The sequence below is a fragment of the Nycticebus coucang genome, chromosome 8, assembly GCF_027406575.1.
Source record: "Nycticebus coucang isolate mNycCou1 chromosome 8, mNycCou1.pri, whole genome shotgun sequence".
Lineage (NCBI taxonomy): Eukaryota > Metazoa > Chordata > Mammalia > Primates > Lorisidae > Nycticebus > Nycticebus coucang.
In genome coordinates, this window is record NC_069787.1 from 116226082 (window position 1) to 116250653 (window position 24572).

The 24572-nt window shown below is 40.5% G+C and overlaps 1 protein-coding gene and 1 pseudogene across 1 annotated transcript; both read right to left on the bottom strand.

The window, feature by feature from the left end:
• Positions 1 to 14156: 14156 nt before the first annotated feature.
• On the bottom strand, positions 14157 to 23305 carry TM4SF1 (transmembrane 4 L six family member 1). The gene is made up of 5 exons (XM_053599673.1): positions 22740 to 23305; positions 20747 to 20836; positions 20515 to 20660; positions 16883 to 17063; positions 14157 to 15033 (listed from the first exon to the last, which is right to left on the bottom strand). The coding sequence occupies exons 1-5, from the start codon at positions 22914 to 22916 to the stop codon at positions 15019 to 15021; spliced, it is 609 nt and encodes a 202-aa protein (XP_053455648.1). The 5' UTR covers positions 22917 to 23305; the 3' UTR covers positions 14157 to 15018.
• On the bottom strand, positions 17483 to 17574 carry LOC128593082 (uncharacterized; annotated as a pseudogene).
• Positions 23306 to 24572: the final 1267 nt, after the last annotated feature.

Genomic DNA, 24572 nt, shown 5'->3' on the forward strand with positions numbered 1-24572 from the left:
TCTTATAGACAATAGAAAAAGAAGAAATACTTCAAAATTATTCTACTTAATCTGGATACACCTGATATTAAAATTAGAAAAAATATATTATTATAAAAGGGAAATTACAAACATAATTCACTTATAAATGAGGATGCAGTATCCTGTATCCTAAACAACATATTAACACGTTGAAGTAAAAATTAATGTTTCAGTAATGTACTTTAGTCAAAATCGAATCCAATTTATGAGAGAATTAGTCACTGTTTTCTTTCTTCTTTTTTTCCTTTTCTTACCCTCACACCCTCCTTCTTTCTCTGTCTGCTTGCCCCTTCCCCCATGCCCCATCATGTCATTGATTGTCATTAATTGTCCTCATATCAAAGCTGAATACATGGGATTCATACTTCTCCATTCCTGTGATGCTTCACTAAGGGTAATGTGTTCCACCACCATCCAGGTTAGTACAAATGCTGCAAAATCTCCATTTTTTAAAATAGCTGAATAATATTCCATGGTATACATATACCACAGCTTGCCAATCCATTCCTGGTTTGAAGGACATTTAGGCTGTTTCTATATTTTAGATTGTAAATTGGGCTGCAAAAAACAGCCTAATACAAGTATCTTTATAATAAAAGTTTTTTTTTTTTTTTTTCTGGATAGTTGCCCAGTAACAGGATTACTGGATCAAATGGGAGATCTAGGCTGAGTTCTTTGAAGTTTCTCCATACTTCCTTCCAAAAAGGTTGTATTAGTTTGAAGTCCCACCAGCAGTATAAAAGTATTCCTTTCTCTCCACATCTGTGGCAGCATCTGCAGTTTTGTGATTTTGTGATATAGGCCATTCTTGCTGCAGTTAGATGATATCTCAAGATGGTTTTAATTTGCATTTCTCTAATAATTAGGGATGATGAGCATTTTGTCATGTGTTTGCTGGCCATTCGTCTGTCTTCTTTACAGAAGGTTCTTTTCATCTCTCTTCCCCATTGATGTATGGGATTGTTGGTTTTTTTCTTGTGGATCAATTGAAGTCCTGTGTAGATCCTAGTTACTAAGCTTTTGTCTCATATATATATTATATAGCGTTATCTATATATATATATATAGTTACTAAGTATACTATATACTATATATAGTTACTAAGCCTTTGTCTTATGTATATTATATAAATAATAAAAAGTAGTTAATTGATGACTCCATACTGAACCTCAGAGTCAAAGCCTTCTATAATAGACATACTCCTATCTGACAATGTGAACGTTACTTTCTTTGCATTACTATTATTATTACTGCTTAATACTTCGTTGCAGTAATTGTCTGATTTCTCATCTGAATGTATTTGTCTTCGTTCATTCTTTTTTTTGAAAAATAAAACCTGGTTTTATTATTATTATTATTGTAGAGACAGAGTCTCACTGTACCATCCTCGGGTAGAGTGCCATGATGTCACATGGCTCACAGCAACCTCTAACTCCTGGGCTTACGCGATTCTCTTGCCTCAGCTTCCCAAGCAGCTGGGACTACAGGCGCCCACCACAACACCTGGCTATTTTTTTTTTGCAGTTTGGCTGGGGCTGGGTTTGAACCCGCCACCCTTGGCATATGGGACCGGCGCCCTACTCACTGAGCCACAGGCACCGCCTTATTATTATTATTATTATTATTATTTTGAGACAGAGCCTCAAGCTGTGGCCCTGGGTAGAGTGCTATGGCATCACAGCTCACGCAACCTCCAGCTCCTGGGCTTAAATGATTCTCTTGCCTCAGCCTCCCAAGTAGCTGGACTAGAGGCGCTGTCTTTGTTCATTCTTTGCAAGGTTTTTGTTTCTGGTCCCTATCTTAAACATTGTTATTACTGTTAAATTTTAAGCCTTTTTAATTTTGTAAAGGCAAAAAGTGGAAGCCTAATGAACACATGTATATGTGAAAATAAATGCAATCAAAGGAGAAAAAATAAAGAAATTTGAAAGCTGAAATAAACAATTAAAGAACTGAAAAATGTAATAAAGAGCTTCAACAGCAGACTTAGTCATGCCAAGAAAAGGACCAGTGAACTTGAAGGTAGGTCATTTGAAATTAGTTAATTACAGGAACAAAAAGAAAATAGGAATGAAAAAAGAATGAGAAAAGCAAAAGCATAAAGAACCTTTGGACCCCATCAAGAGAGTTCCAGAAGGAGAAGAGAGAAAAATGGGCAGAAACCTTACTTAAAGTGATAATGGCTAAAAAAAATTTCTCAAATCTTGAAAAGGATATGGACATATAGATTCAGGAAGGTCAAAAAATTCCAGACAAAATTAGCCTAAAGAATATTGTTTGAGATACATTATAACCAAATTATCAAGAGCCAAAGATAAGAAGAGAATCATGAAAGAAACAAGAGAGGCAAAAAAAAAGTATATCACATATAAAAAAGTATCTACAAGGCTAGCAATGGGTTTTCTCAATAGAAATGTTGTAGGCCAGGAGAAAAAAAAGATGATATATTCAAAGTGCTTAAAGGATAAAACCTTGCCAACCAAGAATATTTTATCCAGCAAATCTGTCCTTTAGAAATGAAGGATAAAGACTTTCCCAGACAAATAAAGGCTGAGAGAGTTTATCACCATTAGACCTGCCTTATATGGAACAAAAGGACATTAATTAATAACATGAAAATATAAAATTCACTGATGAAAGCAAGTATACAGTCAAATTCAGAATACTCTAATGATATAATAATGGTGAATAAATTGCTCTGAACCCTAGTATAAAAATTAAAAGATTAAAATATTAAAAGTAATGATAGCTGCAATAATTTGTTAAGGGATGCACAATATAAAAAAAAGTAAAATGTGACATCAATAACGTAAAATGTTGGTGGGGGGAGAAGTAAAACTATAGATTTTTTCAGATTGAAGTGACGTTGTTACCAACTCAAAATAGACTGTTAAAACTGTAAGATACTGTATGTAAGCCTCATGAAGACCACAATGAACAAAATTCTAGTAGATACACAGAAGATAAAGAGAAAGAAATCAAAGCATATCACCACAAAAAAATGAACATATCAAAAAGAAAGGGAATGGCTGGGCAGTGTGGTTTACACCTGTAATTCCAGCACTCTGGGAGGCCAGCGTGGGAGGATTGCTTGAGGTCAGGAGTTTGAGACTAGCCTGGGCAAGAATGAGACCCTCCTCTCTACTAAAAATAGAAAAACAAAGTACCCAAGTATGGTGGGAGCCCAGGAGTTTAAGGTTGCAGCAAGCTGTGAAGATGCTGTTGCCCACTGCACTCTGGCTAGAGAGACAGAGCTACAGGAACATTGTCTTGAAAAAAAAAAAATATGCTATGAAACTAATTTATGGCTTTCATCTGAAAGCTATAACCCAATTATAACTTAAGAATATGGGGAAGGAGGAGAGAGGGGAGGGGATGGAGGAGGATGGGTGGAGGGAGGGCGATTGGTGGGATTACACCTATGGTGCACCTTAAAAGGGTACATGTGAAACTCACTAAATGTAGAATGTAAATGTCTCAACATAATAACTAAGAAAATGCCAGGAAGGCTATGTTAACCGTGTGATGAAAATCTGTCAAATGGTCTATAAAACCAGTGTATGGTGCCCCATGATTGCATTAATGTACACAGCTATGATTTAATAATAAATAAATAAATTAAATTTAAAAAAAAAAAGATGGCAAGAAAGGAAGAAAGGAACAAAGAAACTACAAACAGTTTTGCAAGAATGGAAAAACGAACACTGCGTGTACTCATTATTAAATTGGAACTAATTGATCAACACCCACGTGCACATTTGGTAGTGAAACTCAATGGCATGCCAGGAGGTGGGAAGGAGCAGCACCTAACGGGTACAAAGCACACAATGCGGGTGAGGGGGGCACACTCGTAACTTTGACTCAAACTGTACAAAAGTGATTCATGTAATGAAAACATTCATACCCCCATAATATTCTGAAATTAAAAAAAAAATCTTCAACAATGACACCAATGGTACACAGGGCAGAAAGGACAGACTCTTTTATAAATGATGTTGGGAAAATTGGATATCCAAATGCAGAAGAAAGAAATTTGACTTTTATCTTATACCATATAAAAAATTAACTGGAAATGTAGTAAAGATTTAAGTGTAAGATTGGAAATCATAAAACTCCTAGGAAAAAAGCATAGAGCAAAACTCCTATATTTTGATCTTGGCAATGATTTTTTTGATCTGATATCAAAAGGAAACAAAAGCAAAAATAAAAAAGTGAGACTGCATCAAGTTACAAAGCTTCTGCATAGCAAAGGAAGTAATCAAGTGAAAAGGCAATGTATGGGACGGAAGAAATTACCTGTAAATCATTTACTGATAGGGATTAATATCCAAAATATATGAAGGATGTATACAATTCAATAGTAAAAACCCAAAATAAACCTATTAAATATGGATAAAAGACATGAATAGGCATTTTTTCCAAGAAGATATACAAGTGACCAACAGGTATATGAAAAGATAATCAACATCATTAATCAGTAGAGAAATGCAAATATCACCTCATACCTATTGAGATGGCTGTTACCAAAAAGACCAGAGATAAGTGTTGGCAAGGGTATGAGAAAGGGAAGGTAAACTGCTACAGTCCTTATGGAAAACAATGTGGCGTTGTCTCAGAAAATTAAAAATAGAACTAGCATACTATCTAGCAATCTTACTTCTGGGGACATAGTCAAAGGAAATGAGATCAGCATTTTGACAAGACGTCTGCCCTCCCACGTTCCCTGCCACATTATTCCTAACAGCAAAGATGCAGAAAGAACCTATGGGTGTGCACTGACAGATGAATGGCTAGAGAAATTTGGGATGTATATTTTCTGACATAAAAAAGAAGGAAGTCTTCCCAGTGGAAGCAACATGAATGAACCCAGAGGACATTATGCTAAGTGAAACAAGCCAGGCACAGAAAAAAAAAAAAAAAAAAATACCGTGATATTATTTATATGTGGAATTGCAAAAAGTCAAATTCCTACACCAGGGAAAAACACAATACACATTCAAAAAGGGGGGAAGGGGAGAGAGAAAGGAGGGAGAATTGGTAAGCTCTCGCCTACGGGGTACAGTGCAGGGGGGTATGGTACAACTCGGACTTTAATCTTACAAATGCAAACAATGTAACCTAATAGTATGTGCTCCTATGTTAACCCAAACTTTAAAAAAATAGAAATAAAAACAAAAAATAAAACTCATAGAAGCAGAGAATAGAAGATGGTTGCCAAGGTCCAGATGGTCAGGAAGGTTGATACTGGTCAAAGGATACAAACTTTCAGGTGTCAGATAACTAAGTCATGAGCATCTAATGTACAGCTGGTGCCTATAATACTGTAATGTACACATGAAATTTGCTAAGAGGGTCCTAGTGTCCTCACATCCCCCTTCCCACCACACACTCAAATGCAAATTGTAACTACGTGTGATGATAGATGTGTTAATTAATTGATGGTGGTAATCAATTCATAATGTGTATGTATATCAAATTATCACATGCTAGGCCTTGAATAGATATCACTTTTATTTATCAATTATACCTCAATAAAGCTGGGGGGTGGAATTCTAAAGTTAATGACTTAGGTAAGGAAGGGGGAAATATGGCAGGAACTAAGGAGAATGGAAATTTACTGGAACTACTGCTCTGTTCTAATTTTTTCTTTTGTGGCATAATAATGATAATAATAATAATATCTGACACCGAACTTTACCAAACTTTATGGTTTATGGTGAATTTACTTAAATCTTTTGTGGCATAATAATGATAATAATAATAATATCTGACACCGAACTTTACCAAACTTTATGGTTTATGGTGAATTTACTTATGAGATCTAATTTAACCACCCAACCAGATTAGAAAACTGAGACACAGAGAGAAAAAAATGGCTTGTCCAAGATCAACAACCACAACCCAAATCCAGGGTTCCCAGAGCCCTTTCTGCTTCCCGGGCTATTCAGATCCCTGTGGTTGCTCTGCTGCTTCAAGCTGCCTTCTATTATACCTCAGGGTACCCAGCTGTCATTTAATTCTATGACATTAAAAGCACAGTTGTCATTTAATTCCCTGTGACATTCAAGGAAGAGTGCTTTCCAAGGGAAAAAAGGAAGCTTTTAAAAGATAAATGGATTAAAAACAAAAAAACCACCTACTTATGGTCAATGGAAGCTTTGCATTACCTTCAGAACTATTGCTGAATGTTGCTATGAAAGGGTGGAAGGTGTGGAGCCGTGAAAAGGGTTGGTGTTCAGGGAGAGACAGGAGAAACTCTGCAGCCCTCCCCATTCTTTCCCTCTGTTCCTGAGCCCCATCCTCCTGTCGGCTGTGTCTTCACAACCATGTACGCTGATGCTGTCACATGCGTAACAAGCTCTGACGATGTAGACATGAGTATTACTCTCTTTGTGCAAGTGGAGACTCCACATCACCTCCAGTGTGTTGCTACCTTGGGAAAAGAAAACACTCACTCAGTCACAGGTTACCTGACTCTTGCCAGGGGCACTGAAGACTGAGTCACCCTGCTTACGAGATCTAATTTAACCACCCCAACCCTTGACAGAAACTGGTTGCTAACATGCCATTTTGGTTCTTTTCCAACCTTAAGCCTTGCCTGCCCAACACCCATGGCATGACCTCGTCCTCACACCTCCACTGCCACACACAGGGGTTTGTAGGTGACACAATTATTGCCTACACTCAGATACAAGCATATAGCTGGGTGATATTTCTGTTTCTGAAATCCTATTGCCTCTCCCACTCAGAGGGGTTTCTCACTTGGAGACCAAGTGAAGTATAATAGAATTTTTTTTCTCAAAAATTACGGCATTGGAAATCAAGATTGCCCCCACCCTAGGAACTGGATTATTTAAAGGGCACGTAATATTCTCCTAGAGAATTGGAGCAAGCTCAACCAGGTGGAAACCTGGCCAACCTATTTGAGAACAGAAGATGTGGACAAAACACACCAGCGTTCCTGCCCATCAGGCAGGAGTTAGTTATATGAATGAAGGATTTCCCTCTTTCATCCTAAGCTTCTGAGTGTCAGGGAATGGTCCCTCTGACCTCCCTCTCTCTATCGTCATTAAGTGAGAATTCATGATGCTTTTCTTCCCATCTGCTAGTCATTCCCTTTCTAAAGCTGTAGTCCTAGGGTTTGATAGTTAAATAATTTGGAAGTTTTGAGTTAAATAGGTTTTTACAACAAGGCTTTTCAGAGCTGGTGGAATAGTCATGTGTGCGGTGAATCTTTAGGAAGATTTGTACAGTGCGCATGGTTTCCCAGACTTTCTCAAGAGCATCTTATAAGAGGTAAGTTTAGTTCAGAAGATGCTGATGGAAGTTACAAGCTGAGCCTGCTATCCACCCCTTCCTCTGTTACGGGCTGAGTTGTGTTTTCCTCAGAAAAGGTATATGAAGTCCCAACACCCTGTCTCTCAGAATGTGACCCTATTTGGATATACGGTCTTTATAGAAATTAATCGAGTTAAAATGAAGTTATCCAGTGTGACTGATGCCCTTCTAAAAAGGAGAAATTTGGACAGAGAGACAGACACCAGCAGAGGGACGACAGCGTGAAGACACGTGGAGAAGACAGCCCTCTGCAAGCCAGGGAGGGTCCGAGGTTTTCAGGGCTTGGAGAGAAGCTTCTACCAGACCCTTTTCTAGTGCCCTCAGAGGAGGCATGAATCACCTTACACTTTGATTTCCGACTTCCGGCCTCCAAAACCAACAAGTTTCTGTTGTTCTGTTTGTGGCACTTTGGCATAACAGCCGTACAAAACAAATACATTCTTCTAGCTGGGTTGTGGGTAAATCAGAATCATTGTTTTCCCTCTCTACTTCCTTTCTTTAAAAATAAACACATTTGAGGCTCAGTGCCTGTAGCTCAGCGGCTAGGGTGCTGGCCACATACACCAGAGCTGACAGGTTCGAACCCGGCCGGGGCCTGCCAAACAGCAATGACAACTACAACAACAATAATAACAACAATAAAACCAACAAAAAATAGCAGGGCATTGTGGCTGGTGCCTGTAGTCCCAGCTACTTGAGAGGCTGAGGCAACAGAATCACTTAAGCCCAAGAGTCTGAGGTTGCTGTGAGCTGTGACATCACAGCACTCTACTGAGGGCAACATTGTGAGACTCTGTCTCAAAGGGAAAAAAGTACATTTGAAAATTTACATAATAAGCATAAAATTAACAAAAATACTCATTTTTCCCTTTACCATTGCAATGGGAAGTATCGAGTTTTAGCTAGACAAAACGCCAGCTAGATAAGAGCTTAACAACTTTTTCTGTAAAGGGCCAGAGAATAAGTTTTGGGCTTTGTGTGCATGTACTCTCGGTCATAACAATTCAGCTCTGTTATAGCAGCAGGAAAGCAACCACAGACAATAGATGAACAGTGTGTTTTTGTTCCCATAAAACGCTATTGACAAAACAGGTAGAAGACTGGACTTGGCCCCCGGGCCATCATTTGCTGACCCCTGGTCATCCGGTATTTACTATATGCTGGGCACTTTCTAGGACCTGAGAATGCAGCAGTGAGAGCATCATGGTGACGTTTTCTGCTCTCCCAGAACTTAGAAATTCTCATTGATAGCTATGTCGTTGGTACCTTGATCAGTGAGTACACGGCAGACTGTGGGCAACCTGTAAGGACTGGAGCGGTGAGAGACTGACAGTTCCCCAGGCAGGAAGAGAAGAGCCAAGCCTTACAGGGTCAGACCAGGGGGAAACTCTGGAACCCCGGGATGCTCTCCAGAGCATAACACAAGCAACTCGATTAGTAATGTAACTCTTTGCCATGAAAAAAGCAAGCAAATAAATATCGGTGAATTCTCATGTGCACCAAAAGATATGTACAAAAACCACCACATCGACATATATCCTAGGATCCTCAAACTGAAAACAACTCAAATGCCCATCGGTAGAATAATGGATAAATGGTAGTATATTCAATACATGATACAACAGGGCTGGACCTCACAAAGCGGAGGATCAAAACCATCTCCTCTTTCCTCCTCTCTCACACACAGCGTAGGGACTCAGAACTGAAACCATCAACCACTCTGCAGCTTACCCTCTACAGTAACCTGATTTTATATTCCATACTCTTCTTTTGCATCGTTTTACCATCTCAGGGGACGCTTACCTAGGCAAATAATCGCATTGCTCATTATTGGAAGCTCTTGAAAGACATTTTCTTCGATAAAACATCAACAGTTCATATCCCAAGAGCCTTTGAGCTCCCTCCCTCAAAATCTTTGCCTTTTTGTTTCCACCCATCTTACAGGATTAAATCATAATCCTTAACAAGCCTATTCTAGCCCTTACGTCGAAAGAATCATCTTAACCAGAATCAAAATCTCAAATTCGACCCTTTCCTTCCCGCTCCAGGACACTGCTAAAACTCCTTCCAGGTGGTATCCTCCCTTCCGCAGTGGGCGGGACACTCCGCTTTGTCTTACCAATACGTTGTTCTGGTGATATTCCAGGAGCCAGCATTCAATAGCATAATGTTCAGTGAAAAACAAACAAACAAACAAACACAAAAGGGAATGTATTTTATGAATCAATTTATACAAAGTTCAAGAACAGACAAAACAAATTTATGATGATAACAATCAGAGCCATAGCTATTTGGGGTGTATGTAGTAGAGGTGGTAAAGTGCAGCTTGCCCGGGAGAGGATATGAGGAGATCCTCTTCTTATCTTCCGTGTGCTGGAAATATCCTATATCTTGATCTGAACAGTAGTGATGTTGCATAAACACACACAAGAGTTCATTAAAGTCTGCATTTGGGGGCTCATTTTACTGCTTGTAAAAAATGTTTTTAAAGGTTAAAAAATTAAATAGATGTTAGCAATTTTTAAGGATCTGACTGTAGTTTTAGAACTACTGCTTTAGCCAAGGGATTACTGTAAACCAGTGGTTCTCAACCCTCCAAGGGCCGCGATGTATTTTCATCGTTACAAAGGGCTCGCGACCCACAGGTTGAGAACCGCTGCCTTAAATAATGTGAAGTTAGGTATTCTGAGAGCTCCCGGTCTCACTACTTTGGTTTGGTTTTCAAACCCTGGTGGGCATCATCTATCGTTTGCAACAGAAATAGCCATGCAATTGGCCCTGAGCCCTGCACACAAATCAAGGAAGGATATTTGTCCACATGTAACATAGAGGGGTGTGGGTATGGTGAGAATCAGTAGCAAGCGGAGTGCTTGACACAGATGTCTTGTTGCAGAACATAACTAGTGAATGTAGATATCTTGAAATGGCACCTCCTGGGGAACTGTAATGTTGTTCCTCTACAAAACCCATGCGTGAAATGTTGCATACAGGGGCTGCTTTTTCTGTTTTAAGGATTGAGTTCCATTAGTCGAGATTACATCCAGAATTCCAGAACTGTATTTCCAAAATTGTAGGCAGAGAGGGGAAAGAGATGGTTTTGGTTCTCGTTGTTTGTGAGACCCATCCGCATTGTTTCACGCAGTAGTAGTTTGTCCTTTTTAGTTGCAGTGTATTAAGTGTGCATGCACATGTGTGTGTGACAGAGAGAGAGAGGGAGGGAGAAGTATTTCAGGAAGTTATATGAAATCTAGTAGAAAACCTAGCAGTCTTCTTAAATTAATTAATTAAACATTAATTAAATAAGTATCTAAATTAGCCAAGGCTCATGTACAAAAAAATTTTCAATGTCAAAATATAAGGAAGAACAATTTACGCTAGCTTAGGATGCATGGCTCAATTTCTGTTTGTCAAAGCCCACTGAATCATTTCCACACCCTGGACTGGGCCAAATCCAATAAATACACGCCTCTGTCATCCTTCTCAGCTCAGAAAGCTAAGGAAAATGTGGGCCATGTGACACGAAACCCCGATAAAAGGCCAGTGCTCAAAGAAAAGATGTGTCATTATTTAATTTTTTAAATGGAAAAGAAATATACAGTTGACCTCTCCCCCGCCCACCTCTCTCTCTTCTCTTCTCTCTCTCTCTCCTCTCCTCTCTCCTTTTTGGTGCTGCTCTGCAGCATCCCTCCCTAGCCAATAAAGACCTTTCGTACAAGCAAAAAAAAGAAAAGAAAAGAAATATACAGTTGATAGTTAGGAAAATCTTACTTAGTAGCTAGACTAAGCAACAAGTGCTCGCTTAAAATTCCCAGACACAGAGTAGGAACGTTGCTTCTGCCCAGTATTTTTAGCCTGTGGTTACTGCCTGCTTCACCTGGCCCATCCCTCCACCTAATTGCAGGAAGAAGTATTTCCCAGTGTTTACTATAGAATGATTCCTCCTTCCCAACACAAGCACAATGGTTTTCTCATACTCTTGGGGAGTTTTCCTTTAAAAATTATGAACTGTTCTCTGAATTATTTTAGGGCTGAAGCTTTCTTCCTGTTTTTTGTTTGCTTTCCAAAGGTAATATGTGTTGATTAAAGATATTGTAGAAAGTATGGATGAGCAAAATGAATCAAGACAAAAATCTTATATATTCTGATTAAAATTAGCTTTTAATTTTATATTCAATATATTACTATACGATTACATAATTACTATATATTACACTTACATATGTTTATAATATATGGGCATATACAGAGAGAAAATATAGAATTTTTTTTTATTTCAAAACTTTCTCTTTCGCATCCTAATTAAATGACCTTTTATCATTTTATTGTAATGACCATACTTTATCAAATAAATTCCTTAGTGTCAGACATGTAGATGCTTGTCCTTTTTCTTGGGATTACAGACCATACTCTCATAATTATCCTTGGTGGCTGAAATATTGAGAGCATCCTTGATGATTCTCCTAAAATAAATTTCTAAAAGTAAAAATATGAGGTTAAAAAAGGCATATAGACTTTATAGATTGTTGATGCATAGCCTAAATTTACTTTTCTGAAGAGCTGCATCAAATACATCCCATGCCAGTCCTGCCCTGGGAAAGAGTTAGTGGAAACATAATCAAAAACATCTCATACATTCCATCAATTTCCTTAGAATTCAATTCAAGATATTTCCTTTATGCAGATGGCTATTTGTGAATTTGGTAACTGTGGTAAATTGACACTCAGAGACCACTGCTAGGCATACTAGTGAAGTGATTCAGATTGCACAGTAATTGTTATTGCTTTTATGGTGCTATGAAATGATGTTTTTATACAATCTCTGAGGGAGTTTCCAGCCAAACAGAAAGGCCTAGAATATTACAGACCCAGAGCGCAGGCTATAAACACAACTTGCCAAGGGTAGGGTATAAGGTAACTTGGGCAACTCTGGGCAACAGCATTGCCTACTGTAGCTACAGAATTTACAAACAAGAGAAGACTTAGAGTCACTTAGATTTAGGCTCTGAGATAGGGATGACTGGGGTCACAAGCCCTGTCAAAACTGTTAGGTGGGTGGATGTGGACGCCAGTGTCAGACAGTGAGAAGACCCTGTCCCTGCCGGGGGGCAACACAGGAAGCAGAGGAGAGGAATGGGGAAGGCGTGAGTGTTCCTGTTCAGTGGTTCTCAACCTTCCTAAGGCCACTACCCTTTAACACAGTTCCTGTGGGTCGCGACCCACAGGTTGAGAAACACTGTGTTAGACCGACCAGCTTTTTTATTGCTGAAGATGCGGCCTAGGGCAAAGTACTTCACCTCCCTGAGCCTTGATTCTAGAAAATGGAAAAAGTCCTGCCTTCCAGGAATTTGAGAGATTACAGGAAAACAATATGTGTAAAATTAATTACATTAGCTAACACATTGAAGGAACTCAATAAATGGTTGCTGTTATTACCGTAATGGTTAAATGATGATTGCCATCTCTGTTGGAGATAAATTTAGGGGGAAAATGGTGCTTACGACTGATTGGCTGCCTTTGCTAAAATCTCTTATTGCAGAGGTCCTTAATGTGGTATCCAAGAATTTCTGAGAGAACTAATGGATAGTTATTTGTGAGGTGGGGTATTAAACTTGCTTGAGAGAAGAAAAGTGTCATTATTATTTTTACTAATGTCTAGACAAAATTTAGTATGTCTTTTAATTACAACTGGAAATACTGATCATATGTTGCTGTACAGCAAAAATATACATATGTTTTTATATCACATTAAATTTATTGCAGGTCTATCAAAATATCATTTTAATTTAAATCATATTTCAAAAGTATAGTAGTTCTTAGTTCCGCTTATCAGAAGGCTGCTAGGATACCCATGATTGCTGTCTTCCTGTCCACAGATATTGAAGTAATGAAGCCAGTGGTCAAACAGCTACCCTATAATTTTCTTTTTCTTTCTTTCTTTCTTTTGAGACAAAGTCTCACTCTGTTGCCCTTGGGTAGAGTGCTGTAGTGTCACAGCTCACAGCAACCTCAATCTCCTGGGCTCAAGCGATCTGCCTCAGCCTCCCAAGCAGCTGGGACTGCAGGCAGCTGCCTCAGAGCTGACTAATTTTTCTATTTGTAATAGAGATGGAGTCTCAGTCTTGCTCAGGCTAGTCTCGAACTCCTGAACTCACACAATCCCCCTACCTTGGCCTCCCAGAGTGCTCGGATTACAGGCATGAGCCACTGCGCCCCGGCCTACACTGTAATTTTTAAAAATACTTTGATAAAGTATTTTAATATATTGGCTTACTTTGTAAGTCTATGGACTTTAGAATTGCATAGAATTTTATAGGTACCCAGAGGGACCCTGGAGCAAAAAAGGTTAGAACCTTCAGTCTGCAGCCACCATAGTGCACCTTGCCCACAGGAGGCGCTCTGCTGTCTAACAACTGGTTACATTCTCTGTTAGGCTTCCTGCCTGTTGCGGGGCCATAGAACATTTCTGCAAACAATTCTCACTGTCAGGGGATCTCCTAACTCTGTACTGTCAGGGAGAAACCATCTGGTACCTCCCCATAAGTCGGGTGCCCTAAGCATCCAGCAGAAAGGAAAGTTGCCCAAATGATGACCCTGAGGGACTGCACAGTAGGGACAATTTACAGAGAGCAGAGGGTGGGAGAAGAGCAGGGAGAGGATGAGGGAGAGAGAGTGGAATAAAGAACACAGAAGCTTAAGGCCCGTAGCAATGGGGGCTACGCAACCTGCGGACGGGGAAAACAAGGGAGAAAAAAGGAAGACTGTTAAACTAAGGATAATGAAACGAAACAACAACAAAATGCTGCTGAATATTTTATTGTAAACAAGTGAGATTGGGGGGAGGCGGGGTTTCTTGTGGCTTTCCCACCCTTTCCCGTTAGGTCCATCAACTGCTTTATTCCGTTTCCCGTCTCTCATCTTATCCAAGTATCCTGGCCTTTCTCTCTTCAAACACATGATCCATAGTGCTTGTCTTTTAAGAACAAAAAGCTCCCTATTTTCCTAATGGCTGCAATAAAGACACATTACCTTTGGAAAAAGAAAAAAAAAGAACAAAAAGCTCCCCATATGTTAGAAAAATTTAAGATCTGATAGTACTCAAAGCAACTAGCAGCCATTGTATGTTTTAACTCATTCGTTTTGATGGGAACATTCTCGATTAGTCCTCCACTCTGGGCAAGTATTCGCCTTTCTCAAAACACAGAGCAGTTCAAAAGGCCCCTCACTGGAGATTTGTAGGTATCTGAATGGGAAACACCATATAAACAGTGAAAAAACACATCTTTTCAGGTTGTATTTTCTCCTTCTTTGTCTAAAAAAGGAACTGGACATCTGTCATTTAAAAAACACATGCATATATACACAATCATAATTGGAATGATATTTTTACCCAAAGCATTGCAGAGTCTATCTGAAATATGCTGAGGGCTGTTGTCCAGTCTATAAATTACCCCCTGTGGGGTAATCATTCCTTAAAAAAGTTTATTTGCTGAGTTCAAACACTGACATCATGTGAAGATGCCAGTCTTCATACGTGTTTATAAAAGTAGAATATGTGGAATATGATACATTAGTACAAAGTTTTACATATTAATACAAGGAAAATGTATAAATTACAATGAAATCGAGGGCAAGTTGTGCTTCTGTCTTGGGGTGGTTCTTTTAACAGTCATATCGCTGTAAAAAAAAAAAGCGGGGGAGGGGGAGAAATACACAGGTTACAGTCAGGATATGTGACGATGTTTCAGTCCTTTAAATTTCTGTTTTAAGCAAACATAAATGAAGCAGTCTGACCACAACTTCAGCAGAGCTTTAACCAACCAAACTTAGGGCTTAGACAATGTTCACAAAATGTTTCCTAAATAAAACAGGACCCATTGTCCTTCCTGAGTAAAAGCTGCAGAAAGGGTCCATGGAAACTGCAGGATACAATGCCGGGTTGGTTTGAGTGTGTTTGTTTGAGGTTTTAAGCTTAGGGATTTAAAAGATAATACCATGGGAGTTTCATATCAGTGCGGGCTCAATGGGAGAAACTTTCAAATGGAATGCTTCATGTTATGGACTCTTCCACGCTGAAAGCCCTGCCCTTTGAAAGTGTCTTTTCTCTCATCAACAAAGGATCTTCCCTGCAGTGTCTGGGAAACAGCCCCACCCACAGTGACTCAGATGGGAAGTTCACTGCATTTGCTGCCCCAACTCAGAGGAGAGCGCCACTCCCTGTCAAATCCCTACGGCAATTTTGGGTATTGACATTTTATGCCTGTTCTCAAAATGTAGTGACCCTGTCAAGGCCAGTGAGAACTCCCTTAGTTTGAGCTCCGCCTTGTATGAAATTCAGCGCTAAGGATGAGTGGTATTACAGGAACCCTGAGAGGATTTTTCTCAGCCCCGCCCTCTTCAACCATATTGCCTGAAAACAACTCCATATTGAAGGTTTCCCAGTCTACTGTTTTCTTGGAAGTTTGGCAGGATTCCAAAGAAATTAAACATCTTGCTGTACTTGACTGACAAGGAAAACTAGATTTTAATATTAACTTCCCCTTAAAAATTATAGACAGTTTCCATTAATTTACAGCAAAGTTTTTCATGGTAGAAATGGACTTTTACTTTTCATTAATTTTGGGGGGGGAGGGGAGGACTCTTGTTTTAACAGAAAGTTTAGAGACTTGGAACCAGAAGAATAATAAATGGTTTGGAAAATATAAATCAAATAAGGATTTCTATTTACCTAATCCTGTTTCCCAGAACAAGACATAAAACACCCCTCTCCCAAATAGAACCAACGCTGGACTTCCAACAGTTCAATAATCTATACCTTTTAGGAGGATATAGCAGCAAGAATGTTCCCCGCAGCAAACAGATTGACATTTCTCTCCTAACTCATATCCCCAGGAAACAAGTGCTTCCTGATTTTCTTTCACAGGGAAAGGCTTTTCATAAACTGCCGTTCAAAGACTCTAGTGATTCCCCCTGCTTTAGGTGGTTAGGCATTTTTGTGATTCCTTGTTAGGAAGGGATTGTGGAAAATTCAATAGAGCAGCAAGTTGGGCACCGAGGGTCAAAGCAGGCGCCTTCATGTAAAGTGACCCCAGGCTGCAGTTACTTCCTGACCACGTGATCGTACACACATTGCCGAATCTCTGAGTCACGGTCTCATCTGAGAAACAGGCTTAGCACAGCGCCTAATGCAGTGAGTGCCGGCTGCTACTTGTGTGCACTGGTTGAGAACATGAGGGCAAAGAAAGAGGGGACGTGTCCTCTGTGTCCCCGCGGGTCAGGGCTGTGTGAAAGGGGTGGTGGGGTCGATCCTAAAGGGAGCACCGTGTCTGCGGGCAGCCTTTTTGCACGGTGACGGTGACACCGAGTGCTGGAGAGGTGCTGCCCCAAACGACAGGGAAGAGTAAATACCACTAGGGTGAAGTGTGTTTGGTTTCGCCTTTTTCTCATGAAAACAATGGTACTTTGGTACTTTATGGTGATGGAATACACCAGGGCCAAGATAGGACATTTTCTCCCAGATTCTTACCTGCTGGCGAGAGCAGCAATAGCCACATGTGCCTCCCAGTACTCCATTTATAACTTGAATGAGGCACAGGATGAATTCGATTCCACCCAGCGCCAAGAGAATAGAAAACAGGGATACATTCCATTCCACCACGTGCCTGGGTTCCGTGCACTGGGACCAGGTGGAAGTGTTTACAAGGTACCTGTGGACAAAAAGGGAATCTTCTGACACATGATCACACCGAAGGGGATATCTCATGAGCTATTTTTTTTTTTTGGCATGGTGGTTTTTCATTCAGAAATTAAAAAAATTTAATTCAATATCCTCTGTAAGATTCTTCCAAGGCATGGCATTTCACAAAATGAAGGAATTTGGCCCAGATCCGGTGGTAACAATAAACATACGATTACAAATTATAACTTTTGACTTCTAATCTAGAATGCCATGGTTTGAAATCCTCACTTTGTAGACATGTGAATTCTTAGAAACAAAAATAAAAATACGGCAGTACATGTATGTTACGTTTAAAGCTCAGCTACAGTCATGGATGTATTTGGATGTATACAGATGAGAAGTAGGAGCAGATGTGGAAAAAAGAACATTTTCCCCCCTCGAAGTTGACATGAGATGGGTGATGTGCCAAGGTCGTAATGAGGTTTGAGGGAGGCACAGGTGTGAAACCCACTCGTTACACTCACGAACTACCAAAGGACCAATTCGTGTGTTCAAGCTCATGGACTGGTAGGTGATTGTTTTACTCTATTTTCAAATTTAATTATTGCTTAATTATAATCTGGGCAAAAGAGAAGACTTGTAACCAACATCGAGTGAATATTTATTTAGAAAATATCTACTTAATGTTAGTTTTTTTTTTTTTTGGACTGTAAAATGTTAATCTAGATTATTTCATTAAAATTCAATTTGTTCCTTTTGGAAATTATCCAAATTCCGGCAAGTTTGGAGAGTTAATACACTAGAGTTTTTCCACTGAGACCTTTTGAACAGAGTTTTTTCTTGGGTTTAAGGAATAAGTGAATTTGCAACACGAAGCATGGTGAGTGAATTCAACTAATGTGATGCTGCTTTACTTTCGTGATGCTGTGCTCACGCGTCTGTTGTAGCACACAGAACATAGTATTCACTGGTTCAACAAAGATGACTAAACACTCAGCCTGAGGAGGACGCTCAGCCAGAGCGCAGAGCTGGGGGTGTGGTGGTACACAAGGCCTGGCTTCTCTTCTGGAAGAGCGTAGCATCTTAGGGAAGAGACAAGTAATAGGCAATCTGAATTCAACAGGTACCCTGATTGGTTAAACGAAGCGTGACAAAGCCCCAGATGAAAGGTACCTAAACTAGCCTGGGAAGAACGCCTGCTTCTGTTCCTTGTCAGCAGTTGAGCTCCACGAAGCTAACAACCAGCTCTATTCATCACCATATATCCAGCCACTAGAACATTGTTGATCAAAAAAGAAAAGTCTGTTTTCTGGCCCTGTCTTTCTGTATGTCCGTGAAACAAAAAACTGAGCACATTTTAAAAGCCACTGAATGATAAGTAATAACTTGAAGCTGCCTTGAGAAGCGCTGGCAAACCATGCTGAGGTCATATCTAACCATAGTTACGGGCCTTAGGAGATTATTTTTTTTTCCTTTTTTTTTTTTTTATTGTTGGGGATTCATTGAGGGTATAATAAGCCAGGTTACACTGATTGCTATTGTTAGGTAAAGTCCTTAGGAGATTTTTTAAACGCCTAGATATTCTTCCAGTCTGAAAAGTTCTACCTCTGATTACTTGCTTAGAATTTCAGCCTTTGCTACGTCATAGAGTATTTGGATTCTTAATGAAATAGGATTTAATCACGTGGGAAAATCAGAGATGGACTGAATTTCAAGAAAGGTCTGGTATAATTCTTTCCTTATCACTTTTTTCCTGCCACAGCAGAACTAAAGAACTTGAAATTAGAGAGCCCTAACTTTGGAATGGTTTGTTGAAGCCAATCAGAGATCCAATTAGCAGGTTTCAAAAAAAAATCTTTTTCTGGCCCTGTCTTTCTGCATGTTAGTGAAACAAAAATCTGTATTTTTAAGTCACAACATAAAAAAAGAAAAAATATTTGGCCCACTTGGCAACTGAGTAACTAACCAGAGGCTTGTGACTACTAGTTATTTCTGGACAAGCTGAAATGATATAGAAGGAAAGTTTCTTGCAGAAGCTATGATAGATAATGGGAGGGGCAAACAATCAAACAGCTATTAAAAAACAGTTAGTGATACTTCCACCTTATAACCCATGCATTCTAGCTGCATAAATCATGACTTTTTCTAGAGGAAGTTCATGCAATCATTTTGTATGTTTGTACGTTTTTCTACTGGTACATTCAGTATATTTTGAACAAAGATGAATCACAATTGATAACAATTTTGACACCAAAATTTCAAGCTCTTGTAAGTATCAGTCTTCCTTCAAAGGCTTCCATGGAGTTGTAGTCACTATAAGCTAGTAGATAATATTATTAACATCTAACAGGGGAAGTACTCTCAATATGTCAGCCTCTGTAGGGGACATTTTATATATCATCTCATTAATTCTCAGGACTTTACCATTGGTTTTATTTTACAGGTGAAGTAACTGAGATGCAGAGAAGTCCGTTCCTTTTTCCCTGTACTCAGTAAGCGTAGAGCTGAGATTGAATCTAAGTCTATCAATTCAAGTTCATGATCTCATGAATACTCTACATTAATGAGATTCATGTAACTTCACTCTACAATTCATGGGGACAAATAAGGGCAATTCAAATTCATTCTTAACATTATTTTTAATCACGAATCTCGAAACTAAACCTTTTAAAATGCAACTTTAGAAAGCTGAACAGGGCAAAGATAAACTGAGAATCAACTCCTGCTCAAAAAAGCATGTCATTCATTCATTTCCGTGCGTATCAGCTTCTATCTGCTTTTCTGTTTCTGTTCTTTTCTGGATAATTGATGAGAAATCAGTATCTACATAAAACAGTGGAACCTCTTCAGTTATCCCGATGTTAAAGTCATGAAGAAGACCTTCTGTATAACTTGATAACTTTATACATGAGTGTGTGTGTGTGTGTGAGCATGCGTTTGGCATACAGTTTGTCCTGAACTTAGGTTAAATTCACACAGTTGCTGTTCTTCTTATTAACATATAAGGATTCTATAATACTTTTTTGTAAAATAGTAAAATGCATTACATGTAATCGGCCAATCGTTCTGGTATAACTTATACACTGTATGATCACAAACTCTGCAGCCCAGCTGCTTGGGTGAAAATTTCAACTGCCACTTCCTAGCAACGTGTGTGCCCTTGAATAAGTTACCTCATCTCTTTGTGTCTTTATTTCCTCATCTATAAAGTAGTAGTAATAGCAAAAGTCACTTCGTGGGGTTATTACAAGGACTGAATTAGTAAAGCTATTCAAAAGCACTCAGAATTTGTCCACATCGATGAGTGGCCACCAACCTTTGGACATCTATTGCCCAAAGCAAGCCTGAGTCAGTGAGAATAAACACAGGTTTTATGGGTATATGAATGAATAATCAGATGCCTATTTGGTTTAAGGGAATTGCCATTCCACATGTGTGGTGCATAAGAATGTGTGGCCAGGTGGGGAACCATTACGTACTGTCCCTCAGTGCTGGCAAAGGTGTAGTTCCACTCCCCAGAGGAATCCAGACATAATGGTCCTTCCGCCAAGCCCAGGGCTGCCACGATGACGCAGTAGCCAGATCCTGCGAGTCCGATGAGGGCCACCAGGACAGAAGAGAGCATCTAAAAACGGGGGGACAGGAAGTGAGCCCCAGAGCGTCTCGCTGTGCCTTAGAAATCATTTTCACCACGAGGGCAGGAGGACCTACCGCGCATCTCTTGCCGCAGTTTTCGTGGCCGCAGCAGCCACAGCAGTCATCCTGTTCCAGCCCAATAAACACAAATGCTGGCAGGAGCATCTGGTTAGGAAACAAGCAAAGTGAGGTCACGGTCCTTCCCCAGGCTCATATCAGTCGAGTCAGGCATCTTTTGGTAAAAGAAATTTGTCCTGATGGTGTTGACTGGCTTTGATTAGGTTGACTGAGTGTCTCCACTTCTGAGGAGCGAAGCTTCTCTAATGTACTACCCACTTATCTTTATGTGATGTGTCAGAGCATTCTTTAGGGTGAGGGTGTAGGATGGCAGAAGTAAAAGAATAACTTATAAATGTGTTTGTTCTGCAAAAGTTCATAGCACAGTCCCAGAAGAAAACTCTGGAACTATTAACCCCTACCTTTCTTTAAATTTGACCCCCCCCCTTGGAAATGTAGAGGAGACCAACAAGTCTTTAATAGAATAACTGACACCTTTTGTAAGTGAAAGAGATGAGAGACAGGCTGTGTTATGGTCAGTAATTCACTTCTAAGGAACACAGTTGACAGCATCCTTTCTGATTCAACAGTGCAAGTTCTGGCTCAGCGCCTATGGCTCAAGCGGCTAAGGCGCCAGCCACATACACCTGAGCTGGAAGGTTCAAATCCAGCCCCGGGCCTGCCAAACAACAATGACAGCTGTAACCAAAAAAATATCTGGGTGTTGTGGTGGGTGCCTATAGTCCCAGCTACTTGGGAGGCGGAGGCAGGAGAATCTCTTGAGCCCAGGAGTTGGAGTGGCTATGAGCTGTGATGCCACGGCACTCTACCCAGGGCGACAGCTTGAGGCTCTGTCTCAAAAAAAAAAAGAACAGTGCAAGTTCCAGCTTGCTCGGCTTATCCGTGTTGCTGGGAGGTTTTCATTTGTTTCCATCTCCTGGGATTTTGCTATTATTGGTTTTGTGAATCTCAAAACTTTCCTAATGACCCACAAAGATGATAAAAATATAAACTGTTTCTTTGAAGACACAAATGTATAGTTTTAGCTGAATAAAACTCTTTCAATAATGTAAATGTGAAATACTTTAAGTTCAAGATCAAAAGAAACCTAGAAAGTGCTGTGTTATGTTAAAGACCAATGATTATGTTAACATGACGGTAATGTTTAAGTCTGAAGCAGATTTTCCATGCTATAATTAGAGTGTTAGGTTTAAATGTTTCGATATCTTTTACTTGACTAAGAAAGTATATCTTGTATTAACAATTCCACAAAATTTCTCTTTAAAATTCTTAATCCCAACATTTTAAAGTAGCAAACTCAAGTTTGTCCACATTCTTTCCATGCTGTGGTTGAAGCAAAAACTTTCAGTTTCCAGGCTGGCAAACAAATTCCCCTCACTTCGATTAAAATAATAATAATAATAATAATAATAACACTGGAAAACAACAACACAGCCCACTGTTAGCTTCAGACACGGATCTGCTGCTAAGTGTAGGATTTTTCCTAGGTACAACACCCCAGCATTATACAAAGGAGAAAGCTTTCTAAATGGCAATGCACTCACAATTCATTATTTTTCCCTGTCACAGATACCTAAAAATAAACAGCAGAGAATTTGGATCTAAAAGTGTTGATTTAGACAGAGAACCAGCCAACTTCTCCTAGCTCCCCAGAGCAGTGTTAAATGCCTACCTGATCCAGTACCAGAAACTCTAGAATCTCTCAAATCTGATTTAAACGCTGATATCTCTTTTCAAGCTATTAAGTAAGGGAGTTTAGCAAAAAGGTAGCTCACTTTTAGTTGAAAGAAGACTATATAAAACAACTCATAAAATGAATACACTGTATCTATCTCCATTTTTATATAATCTGCTTTCAAAAAAATGAACTCCAAAAAGTTACTTGATTTGAAAATAATAATTACAGAACATCTATGAAAACACGCAGTGAAAACATCTAGTTTAACAGGAGAGAATTTTTTTAAAGTTGTAATAATTCTGAACGACTTACCAGCAAGCCCCCTCCCACGATGCCAGAAAAGAACCACACGAAGCGGCTGAGGTGGTTTTCAGAGGCAAACCTTGTCTCCCCGTTAGGAAAGTAAAGCAAAATATTAGCTACGATGCAGAGGACGGCGAGCCCGGCCAGGGAAAGCCCTATACATCGCGCGCATTTGCCGAAGCACATGGTGGTGCAGGGAGCTGTGAGCTTTCCCCCGCTTTCCTCTGTCTTCAACTCAGACACCCCAAGTCAGCTGAGAGTGTGCCTGTCTGTGGAGAAAGCAAAAGCAATTCTCAGCCCATTCCTGCTACCTCTTAAATACTCACAGCTCTTAGTCACTGGGTGGATGAGGCGCTTTGCTTTCATTGGTCCTGATTGCAGGCTCTAGTTAGGGTGGGGGGAGGTGAGGGAATGTCCTGCCCTTCACACAAAATCCTCAGAACAAGTGAAACAGGGGCAGGTCCTGAGAAACAGCCTCAGTCACAGGCAGCAGAGAACATGATTAATTCTCAACAGGGCCTTCACTGTGCAACTCCTTCACGGGAATCAAGACTCGACAGGAAACACTAACACAAGCTTCTGTAAGTGCCAAGTGACCGCAGTGTGACGGCCCTGGTTGGGGCCGTGACTGCCGCAGCAGCTGTCTGGACAGCTTCCAGTCTGCCGGCTCTGTTCATTTCTACCTCTGCACTGATTTCATCTGCTGCCTGGGGCAAGTATCCTAAGTTCTGAGCTCAGTTCCTTGTCTGTTAAAGAAAGGTGTCTGAGGTGTCACTCGTGGATTGGAAGAGGCTGTTGAGAAAATTTAGAGCAGGCTTTCCCTCTCTCCCTACAGCAAACTCTGCAAGCTGGAGCCTGCTGTTCTGCCTCCCTGGACATCTGCCCCCGAGACAAATCTGCACCACGACAAAAGTGGCGTCAGTCAACAAGAAGGGCACGGGTGCTTTTTTATTCCCCAGGATTTCTGTCAAGCAAGGAGGAAGGGAGGAGAGAGGAAAGGCCGAGAGCACGGGGTGAAGATTAAAAAGGAAGAAGAGGAGGAAAAGGAAAAGGAAGAGGGGAGAAGGAGAGGAGGCAAGGAGGAAGGAAGGAAGAAAGAAAAGAAAAATCCAGAGAAAGTACTTGACAAGCAGAGTGGGGATTCGGGAAGCTGGAGTGACTGGGAGAGCCAGGACCCAGTGAGCAGGGCCCAGCGGTGAACAGGAGGTCTGCCCAACCAGATCTCGGAATGGACTTCCACAGACTCCCCAGGCAGAGGAGGGGACCTAGCAGAAGGTGTGGCTGGACAATGAGTTAATTTCTGCCTTGAATAGCAGATTTCACCAGCCAGCTGGATGGGGTGGCTGGGCGGACAGTGGTGCCAGGATTGGAAGAATCCTGTCTCCGGGACAGGATATAGAGTATGAAAAAGAGGAAGGAGGTCAAGGTGGGGAGGTATTAGACAGAAGGAGAAGGTTAGCAAGGCTGATGGATCCAACGGCTCAGGATTTGGCCCCAAACTAGAGGGCAGGACACAAACCACATTTGAGGAGGCCAGCAGAGGCCTGGGGCGTGGACGGGGCTGGGAGGAGCGCCCGAGAGGAAGGGTGGCCTCAGCAGACTGACAGGGAGGAGGCCGCTGTCCTAAACAGCCTGAGGAAATAAATCAAGGGAAACCGGTGCAGGGAGGGAGGCCTGAAGCCACCACCTCCTCTGGTGTAGACAGGCGGGTCCACACGAGACCACGACTCCGTCACCTTCATGCATTCAACAACTAGGCACAGGTGTTCTCTGCCTGACCCTAAGTCCCCCTTGGAGACAGGATTTCTTTTTTTTTTTGGCCAGGGCTAGGTTTGAACCTAC